We start from the raw sequence: 25352 nt of genomic DNA, 5'->3' as shown, positions 1-25352 counted from the left end.
TAGGTACCTCAGGATTTCACTCAAAAAACATCTATATATATAAAAGTCTAAGCGACCTTTATGACCAAACGACTGGAATGACCAGACGACTGACCAGTAGCTACGACGCGCACTGACCCAGACCTTGCTGCTGGGGCCCTGACAGCCCCAAATCTGTTTTACTCTCACCCCGGACCTAGACAGGAGGGAGGAGGGAGCCCGATTCCTCACAGAATCGGCCATTGGTTAGCTTGCTGCTGAGGCCAGCCTCCTGCAGTCCCTCCCCCCAGCAGGCCAGCCCTCCTGATCGGCCCCAGTTGTTGAATTTGTGCACTGGGCCTCTAGTAAATAATAAAAACAAACCAGAAATTCCATCTTCCAGAAAATGTCATAGCATTAATGGAGTTTCAGCTGTACTTGATGCTTCAAGCAAGGGCACAGTTGGATATCAGAGTTGTAGCATGAATGGTTCTAATACAAACAGGATGATAAAGTTTAATCTTTTGAACCTGTAGCCCTTTTTTTAATTTCTTATTTTTTATTATGCCAGACATTGTTGCGAGGCAGTTTTGCATGTTACTTTTTTTTTTTCTGTTAATCCTCACACAAAGATATTTTCCCATTGTTTTTCAGTCCCAGTGTTGTCAAATTTTAACTATAAAAACTTGGTTGTTTTTCAGGGTAATGCAAACCTGGATATCCAGAATGTGAACCAACAAACGGCCCTCCATCTTGCTGTTGAACGACAGCACACCCAGATTGTTAGGGTAAAGTGTTTACTAACATGAATCTTAGTTTGCAGTTGTAGTTTAACCAGACGGATTTCTGGAATGTTTTGGAAATTTAAGTAACGCATTGTTAGATTTCTCAGAAGGCAGAGTTATATGTAAAAATTATGATTTTAGACTATTTTATATCAGTTTAATTTATAGTAGGGAATATCTTAAAACTCTGATATTTAAAGTTTTTATAATTTTGTTGCCAGATTTGTGAATTCCAAGAATATTAAATCAAAGAATTTCAAAGTAGCATATAAATTAGTTTTTAAAAAGTACATCCCCTCTTAATTTATATAATTGAGACTGAATTATAATTTAAAACTTTGGCTGGATGTTTGCTGCATTGATTCCAAATAAAATGTTTTTATTTTATTAACCTGGTGATTCTAGACAAAATATTTGAAAGATTATCTTTTAAAAATTTTTTTGGTAGAGCAGTGATTCTTAAAGTGTGGAGGCTGAACCAGCAGCATCAGCATTGTTACCTGTGACCTTAGTAGAAAAGCAAATTTTTGGGCCCTACCTCATACCAACTAAATCAGAACTTCCAGGGGTGGGAACTGGCAGCAATCTGATTTAATAAGCCTTCCAGGTAATTCTGATACACGTTCAAATTTGAGAAACACTGCTCTGGAATGAAATTGTATGTGATCTTTTTGAAACAAAGTAAAAACAAACAAATAAAAACAATTTGCCAAGCCCTAGCTGGTTTGGCTCAGTGGATAGAGCTTCTTTGTTTTCTTTAATTCAATACCTATAATTATCACTATTTGTAAGGAGCCGCAGGGTTATAGAGTAGTAGCAAGCAAATACGTAAGAATTACTAGTGGCAGCCCCTCCAGGTGGGCTCTCTCAGTCTTACTTTAGATATATTGTAATTTCTTGTGGGTGGGGATACTTTAGCAAAATGAGATGTCTTTCTCTTTTAGCTTTTGGTCCGAGCAGGTGCCAAATTAGATATTCAGGATAAGGATGGGGATACTCCTTTGCATGAAGCTCTGAGGCATCACACCTTGTCTCAGCTACGTCAGCTCCAGGATATGCAAGATGTGGGGAAGGTCGATGCTGCCTGGGAGCCATCCAAAAACACAGTGAGTAAAGATAATCTTTAATTCAGTACCACTGAAAGTCATTTCCCTAATGACTACTGATACCAAACATCTTTTCTTTGGCTTTTTTGCCACCCACATCTGTTTGATGAATGTTTGTTCATACCATTTGTTCATTATTTTGTTGAGCTGTTTTCTTTTTTCTTTTTTTTTTAATTGAGGTATTATATGTGTACATATCTTACCATTACCCCACCCCCCCACCCCACTGAGCTGTTTTCTTACTATTGAGTTTTGAGAGTTATTATGTAATCTGAATGCAAGTTTTTTTAATCAGATAAGTGATATGCTTTTGGATTCTCCCGGCTTATGGATATCCAGTTATTCCAGCACTGTTTGTTGAAAAGACTGTCTTTTTGTACTGAATCACCTGTTGTATCTTTATCCAAAATCAATTTTAACCATGTATGTGAAGTCTTTCTGGATCTGATATTCTAGTATGTTTAGAACTATTGTCTTTAGCTATGTGATGCCAACCCACTGTCTTAATTGTTGTTTTTGTTTTTTCAAATATATTTTTATTGATTTCAGAGAGGAAGGGAGAGGGAGAGAGATAGAAACATCCATGATGAGAGAGAACCATGGATCAGCTGCCTCATACATGCCCCCTACTGGGGATTGAGCCCGCAACCCCGGGTATGTGCCGAGACTGGGAATCAAACCTGTGACCTCCTGGTTCATACTCAACCACTGAGCCATGCCAGCCTAGCTGATTATTGTAGTTTTATAATAAACTAGAGGCCTGGTGCATGAATTTGTGCACCAGTGGGGTCCCTCGGCCTGGCCTGTGGGATTGGGCTGAAACTGGCTCTCTGACATCCCCCAAGGGTCCTGGATTGCAAGAGGGTGCAGGCCAGGCCGAGGGACCCCACCGGTGCACGATCGGGGCCAGGGAGGGACACGGGAGGTTGGCCAGTCGGAGAGGGACCACAGGAGGGCTCCAGGGCATGTCCAGCCCATCTCGCTCAGTCCCATCAGCTGGACCCCAGCAGCAAGCTAACCTACCAGTCGGAGCATCTGCCCCTTGATGGTCAGTGCACGTCATAGCGACTGTTCTACCAGTCGACTGTCTGCCCCCTGGTGGTCATAGTGAACGGTTGAGTGGCCTTAGTATATCATTAGCATATTACACTTTGATTGGTTGAATGGACGACCGGACACTTAGCATATTAGGCTTTTATTATATAGGATGTTGAAATAAGATAGTATAAGTCCTCTAACTTTTTTCTTCCGAAGTTGTTTGACTATTCTAAGTCCTTCACCTTTCCATATGAATTTGAGAATCATTTTTAAGAATGTAAAGGGGTTCTGTGACCTAAGTGTTTAAGAATTGCTGCTCTAACTGCTGTGTGCATCATTTTTCTCATTTTAAAATGAGGGGAAGGGAATAACTATCTCTATAAGGTTATGAAGATTAAATTAGTTAATTTATGGAAAGTGCTTAAAATAATTCTTGGTTTATTGTAGACACTTGGTAAATGTTAACAATTATTATGACTGTTTTTAGGTAAGATGTTTGAGTCAATAGTTAGATGATCTGACTTGGGTTATGTGTCATCCCTGAACTAATCACACAGACAGGTTGATATCTGGCTGGTTTGATCCATCATGGTCCACCTTTAAAGTGGAGAGTATACCAATCCTCAAACTATATGCCTGAGAAAAGTGGGGCTACAGGGGGAGGGGGAATGGATATTAGGGCTGCAGCTTATCAATGTCCACCATATTTATATGGCCTGTAAATTCTTACCAGACATGCATTTTTATATGTAACACACACTTACACATTCATACATGTATGCACATACATGCATGTATGTGCATACATGTATGAGCATGTAGGTACATATTCTATATACACATTATATATGTGATGTATGAGTAGGTTTACAGTAGTTTTTAAGGGAAATAATGTAATAATAAATAATAATGCAAGAATTAGCTGTTTCACATATTCAGAACTGTAAACCTACTTTTGTCCACCCTATATTTGGTGGTAGGAATTGATAACAGATTCATAAAGGGAAAATAATGACTCTTTTTTTCATTTGATTTCAGTTAATAATGGGACTTGGTACCCAGGGGGCAGAGAAGAAGAGTGCAGCATCTATTGCCTGTTTCTTGGCCGCTAATGGTGCTGACCTTAGCATTCGAAATAAGAAGGGTCAATCACCACTTGATCTCTGTCCTGATCCCAGTCTCTGCAAAGCACTGGCAAAATGTCATAAAGAAAAAGTCAGGTTTGTATTATATATTATCATAAAACTTGATGTTTTATACATAAGGTATCATGTAGTTTCATTACAGACTACTTGAAAATGCCTTTGTCTTTGCTCTTCCTCTGTCTTTTTTCCTTTATTTTTTAATTAAATTTATTGGGTGACATTGGTTAAGAAAATTATGTAGGTTTCAGGTATACAATTCTATAATACATCATGCTATTTCTCTATCTTTGTGTTGGCCCTTTCTTAAAAAATTTCCTATAGAGAGCATGTCTCTTATTTCATGTTGTATTCTCTACATTATTAACCTTTTTCACTCGGATGTCGAGTGTGACTCGACACGGTTAGCTTAGCATCGGTAGCAGCTCTTTTTATACTCTTTGAATGTATCAATAATTTGAAATATAAAAAAATCCAAATAAATAAGTTTGTATGAAAAGAAACTCCAGTTTTTTATTCTACTGCCTCGCTTTGTAAAATCTGGGGTATTTAAAAAATTAAATCCCGAGTAGAATAAAGGAATCGAGAAAAAAGCAAGCGAGTGCAAAGGGTTAAATATAATACTTTATGAATAATAAGTTCTAAGAAACTTTTCTAAGCCAGTCTGATCTTCCAGCACTCCTGTATGTTCGAGAAACTTGTCTATAAGAGAAGTTCTCACTAGGGAAATTGCTGTGATTAATGTTATGTGTATTTAAAATTTTAATAGACTCTTCTAAAGAAATGCAGTTTACTTGCTAACAGAATATATCTCACACAAACTCTAATAATCTAGCACCCTGCACAGTGCCTGATAGGCACTCAGTAAGTATCATTGAAGAATTGAAAAATTAAACAAATGAAGAACCACTTCCTGATGGAGTTGTTTTCTAAAAATGATAATTTCACACTTGCCTTCTTTTCTAAAAGTAAAATGTGTTGGTGATTTTAATTATCTATGATACAACTAAATTTCTTATTGAAATTATAGGACATCCCCTGAGGGCTCCCAGACTGTGAGAGGGGGCAGGCTGGGCTGAGGGACTTAGAAGAGAATTTTTCTGTGATCTTGGGTTATAAAATTATTGGCCAAGCGTGATCCATTAAAAATAATAAATTTGACTTCATCAAAAATAAGCCTGTCTCCTTTTCCAAAGACATTTAGGAGATTGAAGGGATAATTATATATTAGGAGAAAATACTTGACTTTTTTTTATAATATAAAAAGTACTTTTATTCATAATATATAAAGCTTTATTACACAAAGTTTTTATTCATAATATATAAATAAATAACTCAATACTCAAATATGAGAAGAAATAAAACTAAAACTACAAAAATTTGATCAAGCACTTCACATACACACAAAACTCATAGCAAATTAGTACATGCAAAGATGTTCATAAGTCATGAGAAAATAACACATTACAACTAAAATGACTAATAAATACCTTTTTAATGAATAAAGTAAAAAAGACTGAGCACAGTGAATGTTGGAGTGTTTGTGTGGGAACTGAAACTCATGAACTGCTGGTGGGTATGTAAAATGACAAATTTATTTTGAAAAATATTTCAATAGTCTCTTAACCTTTTGCACTCGGATGTCGAGTGTGACTCGACGCGGTTAGCATTAGAATAAAGGAATCGAGAAAAAAGCAAGCAAGTGCAAAGGGTTAAATAGCAAATCCTACACCTACCATCCAAGATAAATGAAAGTATATGGTCACATTTAGGTACTTGAATGTGAATATTCATAACAGCTATATTTGTAATAACTCAAAACTGGAAAACATTAAATATCCATCAACAGTGGAAAGGACAAATAATTAATGGTGTGCTCATATAGTAGAATACTACTCAGCCATAAAAAGGAATAAACTATTAATGCATATATCTTCATGGATGAATTAAAAGAATAATTATGCTGAGTAAAAAAGTGAAATAAAAAACTATACCTATTTTATGGTTTTACTTATATGAAATTCTAAATACAAACTAACCTATAATGACAGATATCTATCCTAATAATAAAAGGCTAATATGCAAATGGTCGTCACACTGTGACGCCATAATGACCGATCAGCAGGGACCTGAGGCTGCGTGGTGCTGGGCTGGGGTGGGGGACCTGAGGCCGTGACCCCTCCCAGCAGGGCTTGATGGGGGAACTTGAGGCCGTGCCCCTTGCCCTGGCGCCAGGCCAGGTGACCTGAGGCCGTGCTCCCCCCCTCACCCAGCGGGGCTTGATGGGGGACCTGAGGCCGCGCCCCCTGCCCAGCGGGGCTTGATGGGGGTGGGACCAGCCAGGTCTAGGTCTTGCCTAATGTGGGTAGGGCCGGCCAGGTCTCGGTCTGGTGTGATTTCAAGCCACGTGTGGGTGGGCGGGGACTTGACTTTGGGTCTCTTGGCGCGCCCCAGACTCTGACAGGAGGGAGATTTTCACATACATTTTACTAATTTTCTTTAATCTCTGACACTTCTATTATAGAGAAAGGGCAAATAGCAATATTAAAATATTAAAGTATTTCCAGGCCACTAGTATATACCGTATTTTCCGGTGTATAAGACGACTGGGCGTATAAGATTTTCCTGGGTTAAAAAGTCGTCTTATATGCCGGAAAATATGGTAGTCCAATATATCTAATCCATTATATCTAATCCCATCAATATAGTCCAATATACCGTATTTTCCAGCGTATAAAACGACTTTTTAACCCAGGAAAATCTTATATGCCCAGTCGTCTTATACGCCGGAAAGTACGGTATATATAAAAGCCTAATATGCAAATTGTTCCCTCGGGAGTTTGACCGGGAGACCGGGAGTTCGATTACTTGCTATGATGTGTGCTGACCATCAGTGGGTGGCGTCAAATGAAGGAAGGCCGTGTCTGGCAGCCGGGGAAGGAAGGCCCTGGCCAGCCCTGATCTCCACCAGGCCTAGGGACCCTACCCGTGCACGAATTTCGTGCACTGGGCCTCTAGTATGTAGATACAAGGCACTATAGTTACTGCAGTAATATGTTTAAGACTGAGCTCTAAGATGAAACTGCTTTGTATATGTGTGTGTGTCTGTGTGTTTCTGTGTGTGTGCGCACGCTGTTGTGCAGATGCATTTCATGAGTTTCTGAAGACTGTAGTTGGTCATATATATGTATTTCTATGTCTTGTATCTTTATATGTATAGCTGCATTGTCTTCCTGTAATAATAGAATTTTTGCTCCCTAAGGATACAATTAAAGAAATGTCAGAACAGCAGCTGCAGTGACGTATTTTCCAAGTGCCCTTGTCAGTTGTGAACTTTATAGATGCTTCATTTCTTCCTGTCTATAGTTAGGATAACTAACATGGACTCTAGTTTTATGTGTTTTTTATTCCTATACCTTTCTCAGCTGGTTCTACATAAGCAAAACAAGTTCTGAGTGAAACTGTGTTTATGCAAAATTTTTAACTAGTATTTTTTATTTCTTTATTAGAAGATTTGGATCCACCCCTTTCCAATGTGTGAGAACTTGTTCAATTTGTATTTCAAATAGTACTACAAATAGGTGAAGATGCAGAGATGTATATAAATGGAATATATAGTATACAGTGTTTTATATTCAGATGCTTAATTTTTTTTAACAACTGGAGCTATTTTTATATATACTAATGATGCTCTAGATGTTTTTAAAAAACATTTTAACTATTGAATTTGTAATATAAATATTCTGATACACTTGATTTGAAATATTTTCTTTTATTAGTGGTCAAGTGGGTTCTCGAAGTCCTTCTATGATTAGTAATGATTCTGAAACCTTAGAGGAGTGTATGGTGTGCTCAGATATGAAGAGAGATACTCTTTTTGGCCCATGTGGACATATTGCTACCTGTTCTTTATGTTCTCCACGAGTCAAGAAATGCCTCATCTGTAAAGAACAAGTTCAATCTAGGACAAAGGTAATATGTTTTTAATATGGTATTTTATAATTTTATGAAGATCTTTGAAACTACAATTAATGATAAATAAAGTTATAAGATGCCTTGTGTCTGTTTAATTTTGTTCTGTTCTAAATATAGGAATGTATAATTATATATTTATTGAGACCACTTATGAGATTCCTTCTTTATATGTTAACTATAGTCATTAAAAATAATCTACTATTTTGCTTTCAGAGCACCTTATAACCTAAAGATATATTTGATTCCATTTTGTTTTGTAGTTACTTATAAATTGCTCCCTTTCTGAGTACATTAACTGTTTTGTATTTATCTTTGTAAAGACTATAAATTTTTTTTTGTAGACTGTCACATGTTCTGGATTTGTTTGATTGATTGATCATGGCATTAGTTTGTTTTTCTCTAGCCTCTGTATTTCCTGTAAACTGGAAGGTAGGTCTAATGGCTTGATTAGGATCTGCTTAAACATTTTTTGCAAGAAAATGTCACAGATGATGCTACTCGTTTTGTATCATTTCCTATAAGGAGGCAAATAAAGTTTGATCATCCTGCAATTAGTGATGGCCAAATTCTGTATCCACTCTGAACTTTTCATCTTGTCAGACTCCTTTTTCTTTTTGAGAGGTATTATTCTTTTCTGGGTTACTGGTTTCATTCTTTTCCCAGGTAAACTCGGTGCTTTATCATCACTGTGCCGACTTACTCATTTTGGTTTACTGAAATAAATGATTTTCTTTTTTAGATTTTCCGCGCGCGCGCGCGTGTGTGTGTGTGTGTGTGTGTGTGTAAAGTGAGATTTAAGTTTCTTACAAATGATTCCTCTCAAGGTAAGGAGCTTAAACCAAACATGTTGGTTTTCTTTGGTTTCATTTATGAAGTTTATATTCTTTTTTTTCCATTCTGGTTTTTTGTTCTTTTCATTTTTCTCTTGATGCTTTCTAATCTATTCATTAATCTTTATTAATTAGAAAGGAGCTGGCACTAATTCTCCTAATGAATTATCAGGCAGTAACTTAAAAGTGTTACCTTACCAGTGCTTCTCACATTTTCATATGGAACCTTCTAAGACTGGATTTTGTTGTTGTTATGATCCAAATGACTATATCTTTGGTAAAATTTTGGCATAGGAAAAAGTATGAGGAAGTTATTTTTGGATAGGAGATACTGGAGTGTGTGTGTAGCTGCTTTATCTATTGGTAAAGGTTGGGAGGATGAACTAATAGCACTGATTGTATGCTGGGCACTGTATTGGCATTTTATATGCATTATCTGTCAACTTTGGTTAATATATAAATATGGATTATTCTACTTGGCACTGATAACTTACTTTAGTTAGCTGCTTACAAAGTAACAGTTTGGGAAAGAATCTGAAAGAATAAAAACCCAAGCCATTCTCTTGTTTTTAGATTTGTCTGTGTATTCTGCTTTTGTGCTTGAGACTTTATGTTATATTAAGCCTTATTCCAACAAACCTTTATTGACTTGTTTTGTAGTCAAGACAAGATATAGATGTATGTGATAATTTCCTGCTAAAAATTTATAATCCCTTGGCAAACTGTGACTTAGGTTAAGAGCTGCTCTGCCATATAGGATGTTGTAGGTGCTTTAAGACATGGACTAGTATAGTGAGTTCAGAGCCCCAGCTTGTCAAAAGCAGAGTCTCGGATATGGAATAGCCCTGTTGTCTTCTAGTCCAGCTGTAGTATTTATAGTTGGAAAAACTGATGCTCCGGGAAGTACACAAACAGTGGGATGATAATGCAGTTCTCTTGATTCTTGAGTTCTTTCCCCTGTGTTAAGATACACAGACAAAATGAAAAACAGCATCTACTAGGGAGGATTGATAGAACAGGGAGGTTGAGTGGAAGGAATATGCTGTCATTTTTTTAGATTAGTTCTGAATTCTAAGAATTAGTAATCTTTCAATTTGTTTTTAAACTATGAAATTTTCAAACGTGTAGAAAAGTACAAATACTAACATACCCACCAAATAGATTTGCCAGATTGGTTGCAGAGCCTTTGAAGATAAAGAAATAGTGACCCCAAGTGGTTAAAAGATATAGACATCTTCAATGAAGATAAATTATAAAACTAGTAATTGGAGGAAGGAAGAATAAATAAGCTTAGTTTCTTTAGCAATTAAATACAGATTTTAAAATTATGAATTATTGCCCTAGCTGGTTTGGCTCAGTGGATAGAGTGTCAGCCTGCAGACGAAAGGGTCCCAGGTTTGATTCCGGTCAAGGGCATGTACCTCAGTTGCAGGCTCCCCCCTGGCCCGGGTCCTGGCCAGGGTCGTGCAGGAAGCAACCAAACGCTGTGTTTTTCTCACATTGATATTTCTCTCTGTCTTTCCCTCTCTTCCACTGTCTCTAAAAATCAATGGAAAAAAATCCTTGGGTGAGGATTAACAAAAAAAATTACGAATTTTTATTAACCATTCTTATCAAATTAGTGAAAATAAATTTTTAAAAACTCCTTTCTAGGAAAGTGGGAAATGGGCACTCTCTTTTTTTTCCAAATATATTTTATTTATTTCAGAGAGGAAGGGAGAGGGAGAGAGATAGAAGCATCAATGATGAGAGAGAATCATTAATCAGCTGCCTCTTGCATACCCCCTACTGGGGATTGAGCCCGTAACCTGGGCATGTGCTCTGACTGGGAATTGACCTCCTGGTTCATAGGTCAGTGCTCAACTATTGAGCCACACTGGCTAGGCTGGTTACTCTTTTAACTGCTGGAGGTTGAATAAATGCTTCACATTTTTGAGAGACCATCCTCACATTATATATACACACAAATCTTCATAATAAGCATATTAATATACTAATTCCATTCCTGGGAATATAACCTGAGGAAAAATTCCAGAAGAGGAAAAAAGTTATGGTTATAAAGTGTTTTTTTGTTTTGTTTTGTTTTTAATAACAGGGGATTAGGTAAATAAATTTGCTAGATTATTTTAAAGTCTTTATAAACAATTCAGATACCTAGAGAGTTGCATTAGGAACCATTTAAAAAAAACCAGCACATCATTATATACAGAGAGAGGTGAAGAGAATTCTCATGAATTTGGCCCGGATTCTATATTAGACATTGAACTAAACATGTTACACATAACATTTAATTTACTCTTTTTTTTTTACATTGTCACATTTTAATCTTTCATCAGTACTTAGCACAGTAGTTCTTAAAACATTATAGGAAAAAATGCTCCTTATATACAAAGGTTAGATCAATTAGAGTTTCACCTCCTGCCATCATTGCTCTTAACACTTTTGTCTATGTCTCCAATTGCTAACATTTGGGATTTTTATCTCTTCTTTCACCCAGATTGTTCCTGCTTTTCTGTTTAGTTTACTAGCCAGCCAAATAGATGGCTGACTGACATCTTTGAAACTTAGCCAAGGTCCAGCCCTAGCCAGTCTCCTTTATGAGAGAGGAAAACCTTTTTTGGGAGTTATTAAAATTAGTATACTTACCTCAGGCTATGGCAGTGATGGTGAACCTATGACACGTGTGTCAGCACTGACACGCGTAGCCATTTCTGAGGACACGCGGCCGCTGAGGTGGCCGCATGCCGAGGATGAAACATTTGCTGCTCCTGAGGATGAAACATTTGCGAAATAATGTTTTTTCCTCAAAGTGACACACTACCCGAGTTATGCTCAGTTTTTTGGCGAAGTTTGACACACCAAGCTCAAAAGGTTGCCCATTACTGGGCTATGGGCTCCATAGCCACCCATGTCCAGGTTTTCCTATTTTTGCTCCCTACCCCACAATTCTGGAGGTGTACTGCTTAGTGTTTTTAATCAGTTGGGGGCTATGTGGCTATACTGAAGGGAACCGTTCCTTTCACTGTAATCAGACCTTAAATAGGACTGAAGCCTGGATATATAATTCTAGAGGTGGATAAAATACCCTCGTCTTAGTACGATGAGCTGTAGAAGACTGAAATTTGCTTCTTTCAACTGTTTGGAATCAGTAGTCAAGTCAGAAACTTAGCAAATGTGCTAGACATCTACACCATTCATTCCTCACTTTCTATTAGTTACCAAGTCTTCTTAAATGTTCTCAAAACTCTTTCTGCTCTACCCTATTGCTATATCATAGTTCAGTTATGCCCTTACTGTCTCAGGGTATACTTGAATAAGGGTCACCTGACTCCTCTCCCTATCTTCTAATTTACTCTTTACTACCCTGTAAAGGATTGTTCTTTAGCATTCAGATTTTTAAAAGGCAGCAGCTCAACAATGTTAGGCAATTTGTTAGTACTGGCTCTGGAATTTGAATCCAGGAATATAAATACAATTTCTTACTGCGTTCCCTGTTACTACAACTGTATAAATTCTCTGCACATACAGGGTATAAGTTGGAAAGTCCAGAGAGAGCGAGCATGCATGCAGTGTTTGGTTGTTTAGGTGAAGTTATAGGTGAGTTGTAATATTAAATGAAAAAGATGTGGATAAATTGAATGTGTGTCATAAGGGAGAAGAAAAGGTGAGTGGGGGTAAAAAGCCAGAGCCAAAGTTAAGAAATAGTTATACATTCAAAACTCAGATTAACTGATGAAGAGGAGGTAAAATTGAGAGACATTATGGATAGATTGTGGGAGACTTCAGAAATCAGAGAGAAAGAATAGCGCAAAACTTTTGGCTCCAGCCAGTGTTGGAGAATTGACCAAGTCCTGGGTGTGTTAGGTAGCATTTCTCAGATATAGGTAAACAGAAAAATCCCCTTGGGTTTTAGCAGTCTGGCTAAATTTTTATTAGTATTGGAAATCTATTTTAATATTAGTCATTTGTTCTTTTAATTTTTCTCCCAAAAGTAGTTTTTGAAAAAAAGAAAATTGAAGTCTAGTCTGGTCTTCCTAACTTCAGAGGAAATTGAGTTTTTTATATCATTCTTTAGGACAGGTAGGAAGAATAAAGTGGAGATAGAACCTGTTAAGCAGGGAAAATGAGTAACCAAGAGAGTAGAGGACAGAGAAGTATGTATTAAATTTCTCATGCCCAGAGTGTTTCCTTACAGAGGAAATACATTTGTATACAAAAGAAACTTAGAGTTTTATCTGTAGATGCTCACCCTTCTGCTGTGTAACCTCGTTTTTGTAGATTGAAGAATGTGTGGTATGCTCAGACAAGAAAGCAGCTGTTCTTTTTCAACCGTGTGGACACATGTGTGCTTGTGAGAGTAAGTAGCTTATACAAAACTTCTTCAGCCTATAAAAATAGAAAATGAAACACATTTTTTGATAACTTATGAACAACAAAGTTGGTGGGCCTCTAGTACCTTCTGTTTCTTTCTTTCAACCAGAATGCCATCTATTTTCCTCCTTGCTCCCGAGCCTTAAAGAAGACTAACTATGCTGGGTTCCACTACGTCAAATTTTGATTTTATTTTTTTAGCACAAAGTGATCGCTTCTCACACACAATAGAAACTTATTTCTAAAAATGAATGTTGAAACATTTTGTCTAGCTCTTTCTCACATATAAAATTAGCACATCTTCATTTGTCTTCACCTTAATATTGCTTTTCTTGCATAATTTCCCCAATACTGAACCACCCACAGCAATATTTGGGGTTATAATTTCTGGCCTTCTTAGCCATTCTTAATTTAACCTCTATGTCAAGAGAACTTATAAAAATCTTTTCTTCATGAGGATAATATTAAAGTTTAAGAGATGTTTTAAACTTTGCCTTTATATATCCCCTTTGTTCTTTTCAAGTTCATACTCTTTTTCAGTATTAATATTATCTCCCCTTTGCTTTTTACATTTGTCAATGAAGGATTTTAAACACATTTAATAAATTATACCTTATTTAAATGGGCCCAAGGTGAAAGCATGGTAACTCCTATTATAAAATAGTTCACTCAATAGGTATTGATTTTTTAATATATCTAACATAATATACAAATTGCATGGTAGATAAATCTCAGTAACCTAGATTTGCTTTAGCCTTTTTCATTCTGATACGCAGTTCATCAACTAAGGAAAGGATTACGTTTTTCTACTGTAGCATTCTGCTACAAGTAATTGTTTCTGTTTACCAAAGACTGGTATAATGCCTATGATCAGTGGTCAGAGTGCATGTAGAAAGATAATTCTGTTTACAAGAGCTCAAGCTATTTAAGTTTTCATAGTGCAGAAGTTAGCAAATTTTTTTCTGCAAAAGGTTAAATGACAAATATTTTTGATTTGTGGGCTATGTAATTTCTCTTTTCAACTACCCAACTCTGTCATTTTATTGCCAAAGCAGCCATAGACTGTGTTAATGAATGGGTGGACTATTTTCCATTAAAACTTTATTTACAGCCCTGACTGGTTTGGCTCAGTGGAAAGAGCGTCGGCCTGCGGACTGCGGACTGAAGGGTCCCAGGTTTGATTCTGGTCAAGGGCATGTACCTTGGTTGCCAGCACATCCCCAGTAGGGGGTGTGCAGGAGGTGCAGGAGGCAGCTGATCAATGTTTCTCTCTCATCGATGTTTCTAACTCTCTATCCCTCTCCCTTCCTCTCTGTAAAAAATCAGTAAAATATATTTAAAAAACACCTTTATTTACAAAAATAGTCTACTGGTTGGGTTTGGCCTGCAGGATGTGTTTTATAAGAATGAGCAGAGAAAGGCAACCCTCTTCTTATTCATGTTCTCTTTTTGTAAGAAGTGTCCTGTTGTTATTTTCCAGACTGTGCTAACCTGATGAAAAAGTGTGTGCAGTGTCGGGCAGTGGTTGAACGAAGAGTGCCTTTTATTATGTGTTGTGGAGGTAAAAGTTCAGAAGATGCTACTGATGATATCTGTAAGTGGATTTCTTACACATTATCCATCTTGTTGGGACTTCCCTGAACATATCTTCTCATGTATAGAACACTGTGGTCTTGTAAAACGTAAGGTATATGACTCAAATTTACAGAGGAACAGGTAGGGTTTTGCTCTTGTTACATTACTAGAAACCTGAAAATTATCTAGCTTGTGATATGATTATAGAACTTTAAACATTAGTCTTTTAAGACACCTTCATCTGTAATATAAAGATTATTATTGTATGCTTGCTTAAAGAAAATTTGCTGTCTATTTTAAAGACGAAGGTTAGTGTATCTTGGGGGATCATCATATTACAAATTATTTTTTTAGTTTACTAAAGTATTAACCTCATTCCTATATCTAGCAGGTTTACCTAGAGTATTTGAGTATTTTATGGAGTAATAATAATTTGGACAGAGTAACTGTAGATAAACTGAAGTATATTCTAGTGAACAAATGAAAAGATGAAAATTGAAAAGTAAATTATTTACCTTTAACCTTTTCAATAGTACGGCTATGTAAAAATGTTTTTCATCTTTGCATTACTATAAGCTGGATGGTATCTTTGATTTCTTTGGTCTATGTACAGATGAGGAAAACATTAGTGTAACTACTTCTGCCGAGGGCTTTTGTCTTTATCACCAGTAGAGCAGAATATAATCCCAGGAATAGATTAACTAGAGTAAAAGACCAAGAATCTAGAGAGCAGGAAAAGTGAAATAAAAAATTTCCCTCCTTTTAGTAGGCCATTGATCATGGCCTTTCTTTCATGGAGTTCCTCATCTCAGATCACTAACAATAAGTAGAGTTGGGAATAAAGGAAAGGTGGCTTGCTGCCAGAATTGTCTAAAATAATTGCTTGTCTTCTTGGGTTTTGTATAAAATGTACTTGTGAACTTGTCAAAGGAAGCAAGTAGAGCCTTGGAAAACCCAAAAGTCTGGGTTAGCTGTGTTAAATAAAATCTGAAATTAATGTGTAAACCTATTTCTTTTTGAAGATTATAAGTGAGGGAGTATAACATGAATATCACTACTGTATCTGTTGTCCACATGTAAAAAGGATTCTAATAATAATCTTGTGTTTTTAATAAAACAGTAATAATTATAGAAATGAAAAATCATTATTGTGTCAAAACAGTCATAACATTAGATTTCTTATCTCTATTATAGCAAGTGGAAATATCCCAGTGTTACAAAAGGACAAAGATAATACGAATGTCAACGCAGATGTGCAGAAGTTGCAGCAGCAGTTGCAGGACATTAAGGAGCAGGTAATAAGGCTTTCTGCATGGTAAAAATGATTCTGAGAGTGGCATTTCATATTTTTCTATAAAACTAGTAGTGTTTCCTATAATAGGCATGGTTCATATTGATGTATCACTTGTAGTGTTTGAATATTTGCAGCAGGTAAAATCTGATTGAAAGATTTCCAAAATAGGAAACACACAAATGACCATAAACATGAAAAAATGCTAAACCACATTATTAATAAAGAAATGAAAATTAAAACCACTATGAGGTACCTTTTGCCACCTCCCAGACTGTGGGAAAAACTTAGTGTTAAAAACTGTCAGTGTGTTTAGGCAGAATATGTAGCAGCCATAACTCACAATGCTGGCAGGAATGTCAGTTATTAAAAACATGGAGAAATTTGTTATTTATCTAATAAAACTAAACAAAATATGTTTGGGGATGCAAACTTGGAAAGATAATCATTCAGATGGTGTTTAAAATCACGGGAAGTGGTTTTCTTGCCTGGGATGTCTGAGAGGAGGCATAAAAGAAGTTTCTAGAGGACTGATACTCCACTTCTTGATTTAACTATCAATTACATGCATTTTATGAGTTTGTGAACTTGCATTAAACTGTTCACTTATGCCCGGCCGGCATGTCTCAGTGGTTGAGCATTGACCTATGAACCAGGAAGTCACGGTTCGATTCCCGGTCATGGCACATGCCCAGGTTGTGGGTTTGGTCCCTGGTGTGGGGCGTGTAGGAGGCAGTCAATCAATGATTCTCTCTCATCATTGATGTTTCTATCTCTCTCTCCCTCTCCTTTCCTCTCTGAAATCAATAAAAATATAATTAAAAAACAAACAAAAAACTGTACACTTAGGAGTTGTGCACATTTATGTATAGATGGTATACTTCCAAAATACACACACACACCCATCATAATGAGAAGCAAGGGAAAGATAAAGGTAAAATTCAGAATAGTTATCTGAGGAGTAGATGGAAAGGATTGGGGAAGATGTGTGGAAGGGCTTAAAAATAAAAAGTAGTGTTTCATGTTTTAAACTGCACGGTGGTCATATTGTTCTTTATATTTTACTAGAGGCCCGATGCACGAAACTCATGCAAGAGTAGGCCTTCGCAGCCCTGGCTGCCTCTGCCCTTGCAGCCCCGGCTTCGTCCGGAAGGTAGTCTGGAAGGACAGTCATTCTGCTGTTCAGCCATTGGGTCGATTTGCATATTATGCTTTTATTATTATAGATACATACAAACAGAAATGCTCTTATATCTACTCAGTATTTAATAAAAGCAACAATAAAATAAGAAAAGAATAGCTAAAACTTGTAGGCATAGGTAAGAAAGTTTTTTTTCTCCCCAACCTTGCTATTTGACCCAGCAATTACATCCGATTTAATTCAAAGGATTGAGCTGTTATTTCTTTAGACCCATGGTTGGCAAACTGCGGCTCGCGAGCCACATGCGGCTCTTTGGCCCCTTGAGTGTGGCTCTTCCACAAAATACCACGGCCTGGGCGAGTCTATTTTGAAGAAGTGGCGTTAGAAGAAGTTTAAGTTTAAAAAATTTGGCTCTCAAAAGAAATTTCAATTCTTTTGTACTGTTGATATTTGGCTCTGTTGACTAATGAATTTGCCGACCACTGCTTTAGACAATCACATCAGTGTTGCCATGGAGTTGTTAGAGTTAACACTTGTCTTTTCTATCTGAATTTGTAAGAATATAACATAGTTAATAGATAGTAACCCAGGATAACTAATGACTCTTGTTATAACTAATTTAGAATTAACTGTAATATTTATTAGGAATTAAAACACCCATCTGAAAAGATGAAAACTCTTATGATTGGGCCAGTTTTTCTTCTGAAATCCAGCACCTAGTAATACTTGTTATATGGTAACAAGTAAAGATAAATATAGATTTATAAGTTCTGAATGTAGGAATATTAAAGTAGGAACATATTTAGCTCATTCTAGTATAAAATAAAATGATTTAAAATTTTTGAAGCTCCTTAGAATCTCAGTTCTTTTTCCTTAGACACTTAAAACTGATTTTTGAATACACCTTCTGGGAAAAGCATTTTATCTCTTAATTGTGAATGAAAATTGTTTTTATAATAAATAATGACATCCTACATGGATCCTAAAAGAATAACTCAGCTCTACCTTTATCCAAAGTTTACCATTCAAAGAAGTTTCTTCTTCCTTAAATTATCTTTATTACCATGTTTCATCATTAAAGTATTTAAACACTTAAGACACAATTCGTTTTCTGAGGAATGATGGGATTTTTTTTTTCAGGGCCCCTTCAGTGTTACCAAGAGAAAGCATCTGAATAACTCTCTCCTCTTTTATTTTAAATCTTCACTAGCAGCCATATGGAGATTGGGCATATAGAAAAAGGTTGACTGGCCACAAATTCTCCTGCTAGGCATTCAAAAAAAAAATTGAAATTAAAAAAAGTTCTAAGCAATGAAAGATTATTTGACTAAAACAATAAAAGAAAATGATGTTACAGAGTTGTCACATGCTACACTTTCAAAATATAAAATGTCTGAGCATTATTTTATTTATTATCTCCCATCCAGACAATGTGCCCAGTGTGTTTGGATCGTCTAAAGAATATGATTTTCCTCTGTGGCCATGGAACGTGCCAACTCTGTGGAGACCGAATGAGTGAATGTCCAATCTGTCGCAAGGCTATTGAACGAAGGATTCTTTTGTATTAACAAGAAACTCAGTGTGTTTTGTTAGCTAAGGTATTTGGTCATGAGATCTTAGTAAGCCTTTAAACTAGTTGGAGGTTCTAATGAATTAATTTTGAATATTATAGTTTCTTTACTAGAGTATAATTAAACTATAAATGTACCAGAACAAAATAACTCTACAAAACAGTGTTTGAAGTCGTGTGTGTTTTTTTGTTTGGTTTTATGTTTTTATTTTAATTTGAAACATCAAATTCATATGTACTTAATAGATAATTTATTATTGGCTGAGGGGAAAATCTATGAAGGAGGAAAAATCCTTTAAAGATCTTCTGTTATAAATTTGTTAGACCTCAGAAAGTACATTTTGTTATAACCTGCTATCCTTCAGTTTATCATGATTTGATACAGTGAGTTGACACAGGTACTCAGAAAAGTTATGCATCAAATGAAAGGGGCAAGTCAAACTATTCTGTCACATATGGGGAATATTAAGGAGAGAATTCTTTTTAAGTAACATAAAGTTATCCAAATGATTGTTTCTGAATTCTTAGAGTAAATGGAAGCATAGAATGAGAGAATAATGGCTTTGCATTTAGCTTATTTTCTAAATTTAAAGGGAAAAGGAAACTTGAATCCAGTTGCCAGTGTCAAAATGACAGGTAGACATGAAAAGGAAAAATTATAGTGGGGAACTGAAGGGAGGAAAATTATTCAGTCAGAGAGTATCTATTAACTGCTGTTAATTATTGCCTTTCTTATGTTAATTATACACTGTTCTGTTCAGTCAGCCTTTAAAAAAAATGCCTGTGAAAAGTATACCTCAGTTTTCCTTGTGGTTACTTATCCAGGTTTGATTTGTCCAGTGAAACAATAATACCCTGATTGGTCTCTGAAGGTTCGATTCAGCCTTTCTCATATACTCAACAGCAATACCCTAGTGATCTGAGAAGGATAATGCATTGCCCAAAGGCAGCAGTCCTTTCTTCTCCGTGTCTGTTAATTCTGACAGTGATACTGATTCTAGGCCTTGGCTTCCATTCTCTCTCAGATAGTGAGGCTTCCTATAAAGAAAATAGTCTCTCTTTATACCTACAGACAAGGACATTATTTAAACTGCCAACAATACCCAAGACATAGTAAATAACCTAAAAATAAATACTTACTTTACAAAGAGTAACTAGGACATTTACAGAAATATGTCCGATTACCCGTAAATTTTTTTAACTTAAACTTTGACTTTAGAGCATCTAATCATTTTCTCTCCTTTGAATGAGTAATCTTATCTAGGATGTGTATACACATAAATAAGAGTTTTGGGGTTCATTGCTGCTAGGTTATTAAGATACCAGCTGTTTACAATAGTGTCTACTAAATACTATGTGTAAGCTTACTCCTAAGTGTAGTTATCTTGTTGGTAGTTTTTCCCCCTCTGAATCTGATTCTTAAGTCATTTTTTTTTTCTGCTACAACAACTAATTTTGAAAGTGTAAAGTCTCTAGCCCTCATAGCATCATGTTTCTGACTATTTAATGGCTCTGCCATTGCAAATGCTGGAGAAAACATTGGTGAGCTTTGCTGGCTGATCTTATAGTCTTGGTAATTCCATATCTGTGTTTGGCTGAGTAACATCATTCAGAATGATAAAATTTTTATAAATTTACATTTGAAATTTATTGACTCAGTTATCTAATAAAGGGCCACTGAGGCTATTTTCAAGCCATATTTTGAAGTTATAAAATGATAAAACATCTGACTGATGATGTTCACCTAAAGAGACAAACTATGCTCTTTTGGATTTGAAGACCGTGTAAGTCAGGATTTTCCTTTTCTTCCATGCCCTGGGCCACCCATCTCTTTCCTAGTAGATCTGCTGGTAAGAGGGAACACCTGGCTGACTCATGCATAGTTTGGCCAACCAGAGGATTTTATGATCTAGAGCTCTACTTAAATCCTTTTTATTTGTCTCCTGAGCTGCAGTGCTAAAACTTATATTTCTAAAAGGCAATTTCATCTTCCAGATATGTTTATTCCCAGCATATTAAAAATATAATAACATAAACTATTATAAAAGGGAGTCACTATAATTATAGTGCTATGCACTTGTGATTTTCTGTATTTGTACCACTTTGAAATTTACTTAACAAATAGAAAATGTTTCTCTATTCACATTTTCAACCACCTGAAAAATTATTTTAAATTTATTTGGGGATCGTGAGAGAGAATAGGAACTTACGTGACTTTCCTCTAACTGTGAAACTGCTACCTCTTATTATATATATTGCTTAGCAGTACTTTCCCAGTTAGGTGTGTTTCCTTCTCATTATCATCTCTTCATCTTACACCTCAAAGAGCTTTTACTTTTCCTGGAATCATTTAAAAAAACAAAACTAATATGCACTCATTAAAAAATACATTGGGCTTCAGGGGCTAGATATACAACATTGAAAAAAATGGTCAGCTCCTTAGCACATACAGAACTTATCATGCAGTCATATATTTGAAGTAATCTATAGACAAAGAGGGATAGCAAAGGTATTGATAGCATTTCCTAATGTTTTATAAGAGTTATCAAGTAGTATTTGGATTTTCTCTACCCCCTCACTCCTACCACATTTTCTCTTTTATTCTTCTAAGATTGTCAGCTTTGATACCCAAAACATACAACTTACCATATGGTGGTGCTATTCCAATTGTTTTCTTCACATAATTTAACATTGTAACTGCTTATACTATACTATATACATACTTAATTTTGTTGGGAGCAAGATAGTTTTTCAAGAAAAGATCATTTTGTGTTAGTATATGAATATTATATTAGACAAGTGTTTAGTTTAGCTGGCTAAATTATGCTTGGTTATTAATTTTAAACATTGCAAATTGACCAACCAGCTACTGAGGTATAAAATTAATTGATAATGTTGAAAATAATTCTTAAATTTATATATTTGATGGCTTTAGCCTGTAAGACTATTCTAGCATATTGAAATGCATGTTGCTTAAGATTTATCCAATTCAAATTTCAAAGCTTGCTTCATTTTTACATGATAGAAATATACTCTCTAGTCTGTGTTGCCCAATTGCCATTTTTGTTTATTATCAAGTTTGAACCCTTTTGGAGTAGGAATTAGTTAAATTTATGAACTAAGAGACTTAGTGATGGGGTAGGATGGGGAAAATATTAGGGTTTTGCCAAAGTAAAAAAGAAATGTTCAAGTGTTTGAATTAGAGGGAAAGGGGATCATGTAGATTTTATTAAAGCAGTAAGTGGAGAGAGTGCATTTAATTGAATAATAGAAAGGGCCTTTCAGCCAGTTTCCAGTGTAGTTTAATTGACAATTGCTTTGGAAATTACAGGCTTTGATACAGCTTGCTTAAAAAAAAAATCCAAAAGGAAAAGCACTTACCTTCTCGGAATGTCTAAAGTATTTCATAGTAATAATTTGTGTAAAAATTGAACTTTGGAATAGAAGTTTTTGCATTTCTTGATTATGGTAAGACAACATGAAATTTACCATCTTAACCATTTTCTAGTGTACAGTTCACTAGTGTTAAGTAAATTCAGATTGTTGTGAAACAATCACATCTTGAAAAAGTGACACTCTATACCCATTAAACAACAAACTCCTCCTTCTCCTCCCCCAACTGGAGTAGAATTTTGATTAAATATAAAAAGAAATGCCTGAATTATCGTAATTGTTAGTGTTTGCAAGATCTAAAGTCCTGGTAAACATCAAGTCTCTAAAATTTGGGGGATGACAGAACTTCTTCCCCCACTCATACAGTTATCATCAGTCATAATGGAGTAGGTTTTAAAAGTCTGTTCATTGGAAGGGTTTGTGAATTCATTTTGAACCAGAGGAAAGAAACACATTTTAAACATTAGAATTAGTTAAGCTTTGAACTTGTACTAAATTGGGAGGGTAAAAGATTTTCACAATTATGTGTGCCTTGTTGAAAAATGTAAGTTGTCTTTAAGTCTACATGTAATTGTTTCAATTTTTTTTTCCTCTCAAAAAGCAATTTTATTTGCTTGATTATTATGATAGGAATGCTTACTGATATTACTTAGTAGTCATATATAGTCTTGGAACTTTAACATATATATAAAACTATAATAGTATTAGTAATTACAGTTGTACTTCTTTAAAACATTAAATTTGAGGAAAAACTATTCAGTGCTGTCTCATGTGTACATTGCTTTGCTACAGTGAGGGGGACTCCTTTAGATTGAACCTCAGTTTACTGATAAATGGTTAACAGTGGGTGAAATGAGCATTAAAATATGAACTAGATAGTGGAGATGATGAGTTAAAATTGTTAAGTTGCTACATTAGCATTTTCTACCTCCTTTTCTGTCAGAATATTTTTTTCCAGCATTTGTTCATATTTGTGACTAAGAAGGAGATGGAAACCCGAGGTTAAAATTGAAATTTTTAGTTGAGGATTTAAGGAGCAGGTACAGGAAAGGTGACTTGCCACGTCAATTTGGTACTTAAATCCATAACCACAAGTTGAATTGACACTTATAAAATGTGTAAGAAAGACAGTATTGCTGATAGCTTACTTTTCCTTACAGTCTATTTGATTTTGTTTCATAAACATGACTTCTTTCCTCCAAAAAGCAAAACTGGTCTTGTAATTTTCTATAAAGTAAATAATGTGCCATTTTGGCCGAAATCTGTAATTTCAGGAAGCTATTGAAAGTTCTGACTCAGGGCTTTTTAACAGTTGAAGCAATTGGTAATTATATTTTGGAAAATTCATCTACACAATTCTTCAGTGCCTTGAAAGAATTATTAACTTGGCAACACGACTAAAACTTTATAGAAGGCATAGTGTGCGTGTATTATCCTACACATGTTTATAAGTTGTATTGCTTAAGCTTGTGTAATAGCGATACTGTATGTGTGCTAGGTTTGGGTAATTCTTTAAAGGAAGTCTTCTAGATTTGCACTTGATAGTTTTTTTGTTTTTTTTTAACTGATTGTTTATGGCCACGACACTGTTACCAGAAAGGTAATTCTATGTTAAGTCATTATGCAAAGCCATGTATAATTAGCCTCTGGGAAGAGGAGATAGGGCTCAGTTTGCCATTTTAATATGAAATGAGGATCTGTTTGGTAAACACAGATGGTCTTCCTCTCAAATGAAAAAGAAACCTTTTGTTCAAGTGATTTCAGTTTAAAGAAATTTTTGGGGGTGGGAGTGGAAATCAGGAATTGCTTGTCATTATGCTAGTCTTACTGCTAGTCTTGCTTAGATTGAATCCACAAAATTACTTTTAAGTTCAGTATGCTTGTATCATCTTAAATACTGTATATTCAATTATAGAAAGCAATTGAATTGACTCAGTAGAGTTTTGCTTTGTATTTTTTTCAGTGGTTTTTAGCTTTCACTTGATTAAATTTAAAGTCTTGTTTGTGAATATAGTTTTTGTATGGCAAATGATTCTTGCCTATTAGCTTTTTTTTTTTTTTTTAAAAAGGTGTTTAGCAAGAGCTAAGCTTTTAAAAATAAATGCAAACATTTATCATTAATAAAACCTATGATGTAATATCATTATGGAATGCTTTCCTCTGATCTTTTGAACCTGTTCTTTATAGACATACACATGAATTTTGATAAGGCATTTGAAAACAAATCTCAGTATATCAACTCTTTTATTATAAGGAAATAAATTTCTGTGTCTTTCAGAAACAAGGACACACATCTCCAACTCAATAAGATACAGTGTCCACATCTAGAAGGCTCTCATTACAGTTGTTTACATATAAGGTATCTCTAGCCAAAGGGCCAAAGAAGTTTTTCATATTTTAACACCTCGAACTCTTTCAGGATTAAAATATATTGTGAAAGTAGTCTGAATAGGATCATTTAATAGAAAATAAGTCAATTAGTTAGGAAAACTCAGCCTTTTCTATAAAAAGTTTGTTCCTCTTCACAATTCAGATATAGATTTCATTTTCAAGAGTAGCCAAGTAAATTTTGTGACTAAATTAGTAATTGAGTGGTTTGAGGATTATTTTATTTCTCACGTTAATAGAAGCACTTGTGAAGTTATTGAGAGGTTGTCTAGTTTGAGTTCAAAAGATTGAGCATGTGTCTCTCAGACGTTTAAGAGGAAAGCTGTCTGAAACAATCTTTTAAAATTGTTTATTTGAAAAAACATGTATTTCAACTTCAAAATTGTGAATTTATTTTTGGATAACCTCTAACTGTATTTTTGTTTTTCTGTTGCTGTATAATTAGATATTTTGTGGCAATATTTTATTAAATGAAACTGTATAGGTTTTAAAAATAAAGCCATTGTAGAAAATTCAACTTATATATATATTTTTTATCATTGACAGTTATTCATAACTTGTTTGTTAGTCTTATAGTGTGGAACTTCCTAAATTTACTGACAATGAAAACTTTTAAATGGTGTATTACAGACCAGTGTAGGCATTTATGAGATAGAATAAGTGCATTGGTGAAAGTAGAACACCAGAAATGATCTCAGATACGTTCATTGCTGAAGAATGATCATTCGGCTAATAGTTTTTCCCTTTATTTTATTTTTTATTGAACTTATTGGGGTGACATTGGTTCCT

General features: G+C 35.2%; 1 protein-coding gene across 1 annotated transcript in view; it reads left to right on the top strand.

Annotated features, from left to right (window-relative positions):
• The window catches only part of MIB1 (MIB E3 ubiquitin protein ligase 1), a 116616-nt gene extending 91582 nt beyond the window's left edge, over nucleotides 1-25034 (top strand). The window contains exons 14-21 of the mRNA XM_079784530.1: nucleotides 660-746; nucleotides 1688-1849; nucleotides 3926-4107; nucleotides 7809-8001; nucleotides 13113-13191; nucleotides 14686-14799; nucleotides 15975-16075; nucleotides 18640-25034. Coding sequence (XP_079640656.1) covers nucleotides 660-746; nucleotides 1688-1849; nucleotides 3926-4107; nucleotides 7809-8001; nucleotides 13113-13191; nucleotides 14686-14799; nucleotides 15975-16075; nucleotides 18640-18780 — 1059 coding nt within the window. The 3' untranslated portion in view covers nucleotides 18781-25034. The remainder of the gene's footprint in view (nucleotides 1-659; nucleotides 747-1687; nucleotides 1850-3925; nucleotides 4108-7808; nucleotides 8002-13112; nucleotides 13192-14685; nucleotides 14800-15974; nucleotides 16076-18639) is intronic.
• The last annotated feature ends 318 nt before the right edge of the window (nucleotides 25035-25352 follow it).

The sequence above is a fragment of the Cnephaeus nilssonii genome (genome assembly GCF_951640355.1).
Source record: "Cnephaeus nilssonii genome assembly, chromosome: 11".
Taxonomy (NCBI): domain Eukaryota; kingdom Metazoa; phylum Chordata; class Mammalia; order Chiroptera; family Vespertilionidae; genus Cnephaeus; species Cnephaeus nilssonii.
Note: the sequence above shows the minus strand (reverse complement) of the source record. Positions and strands in the feature narration are given on the sequence as shown.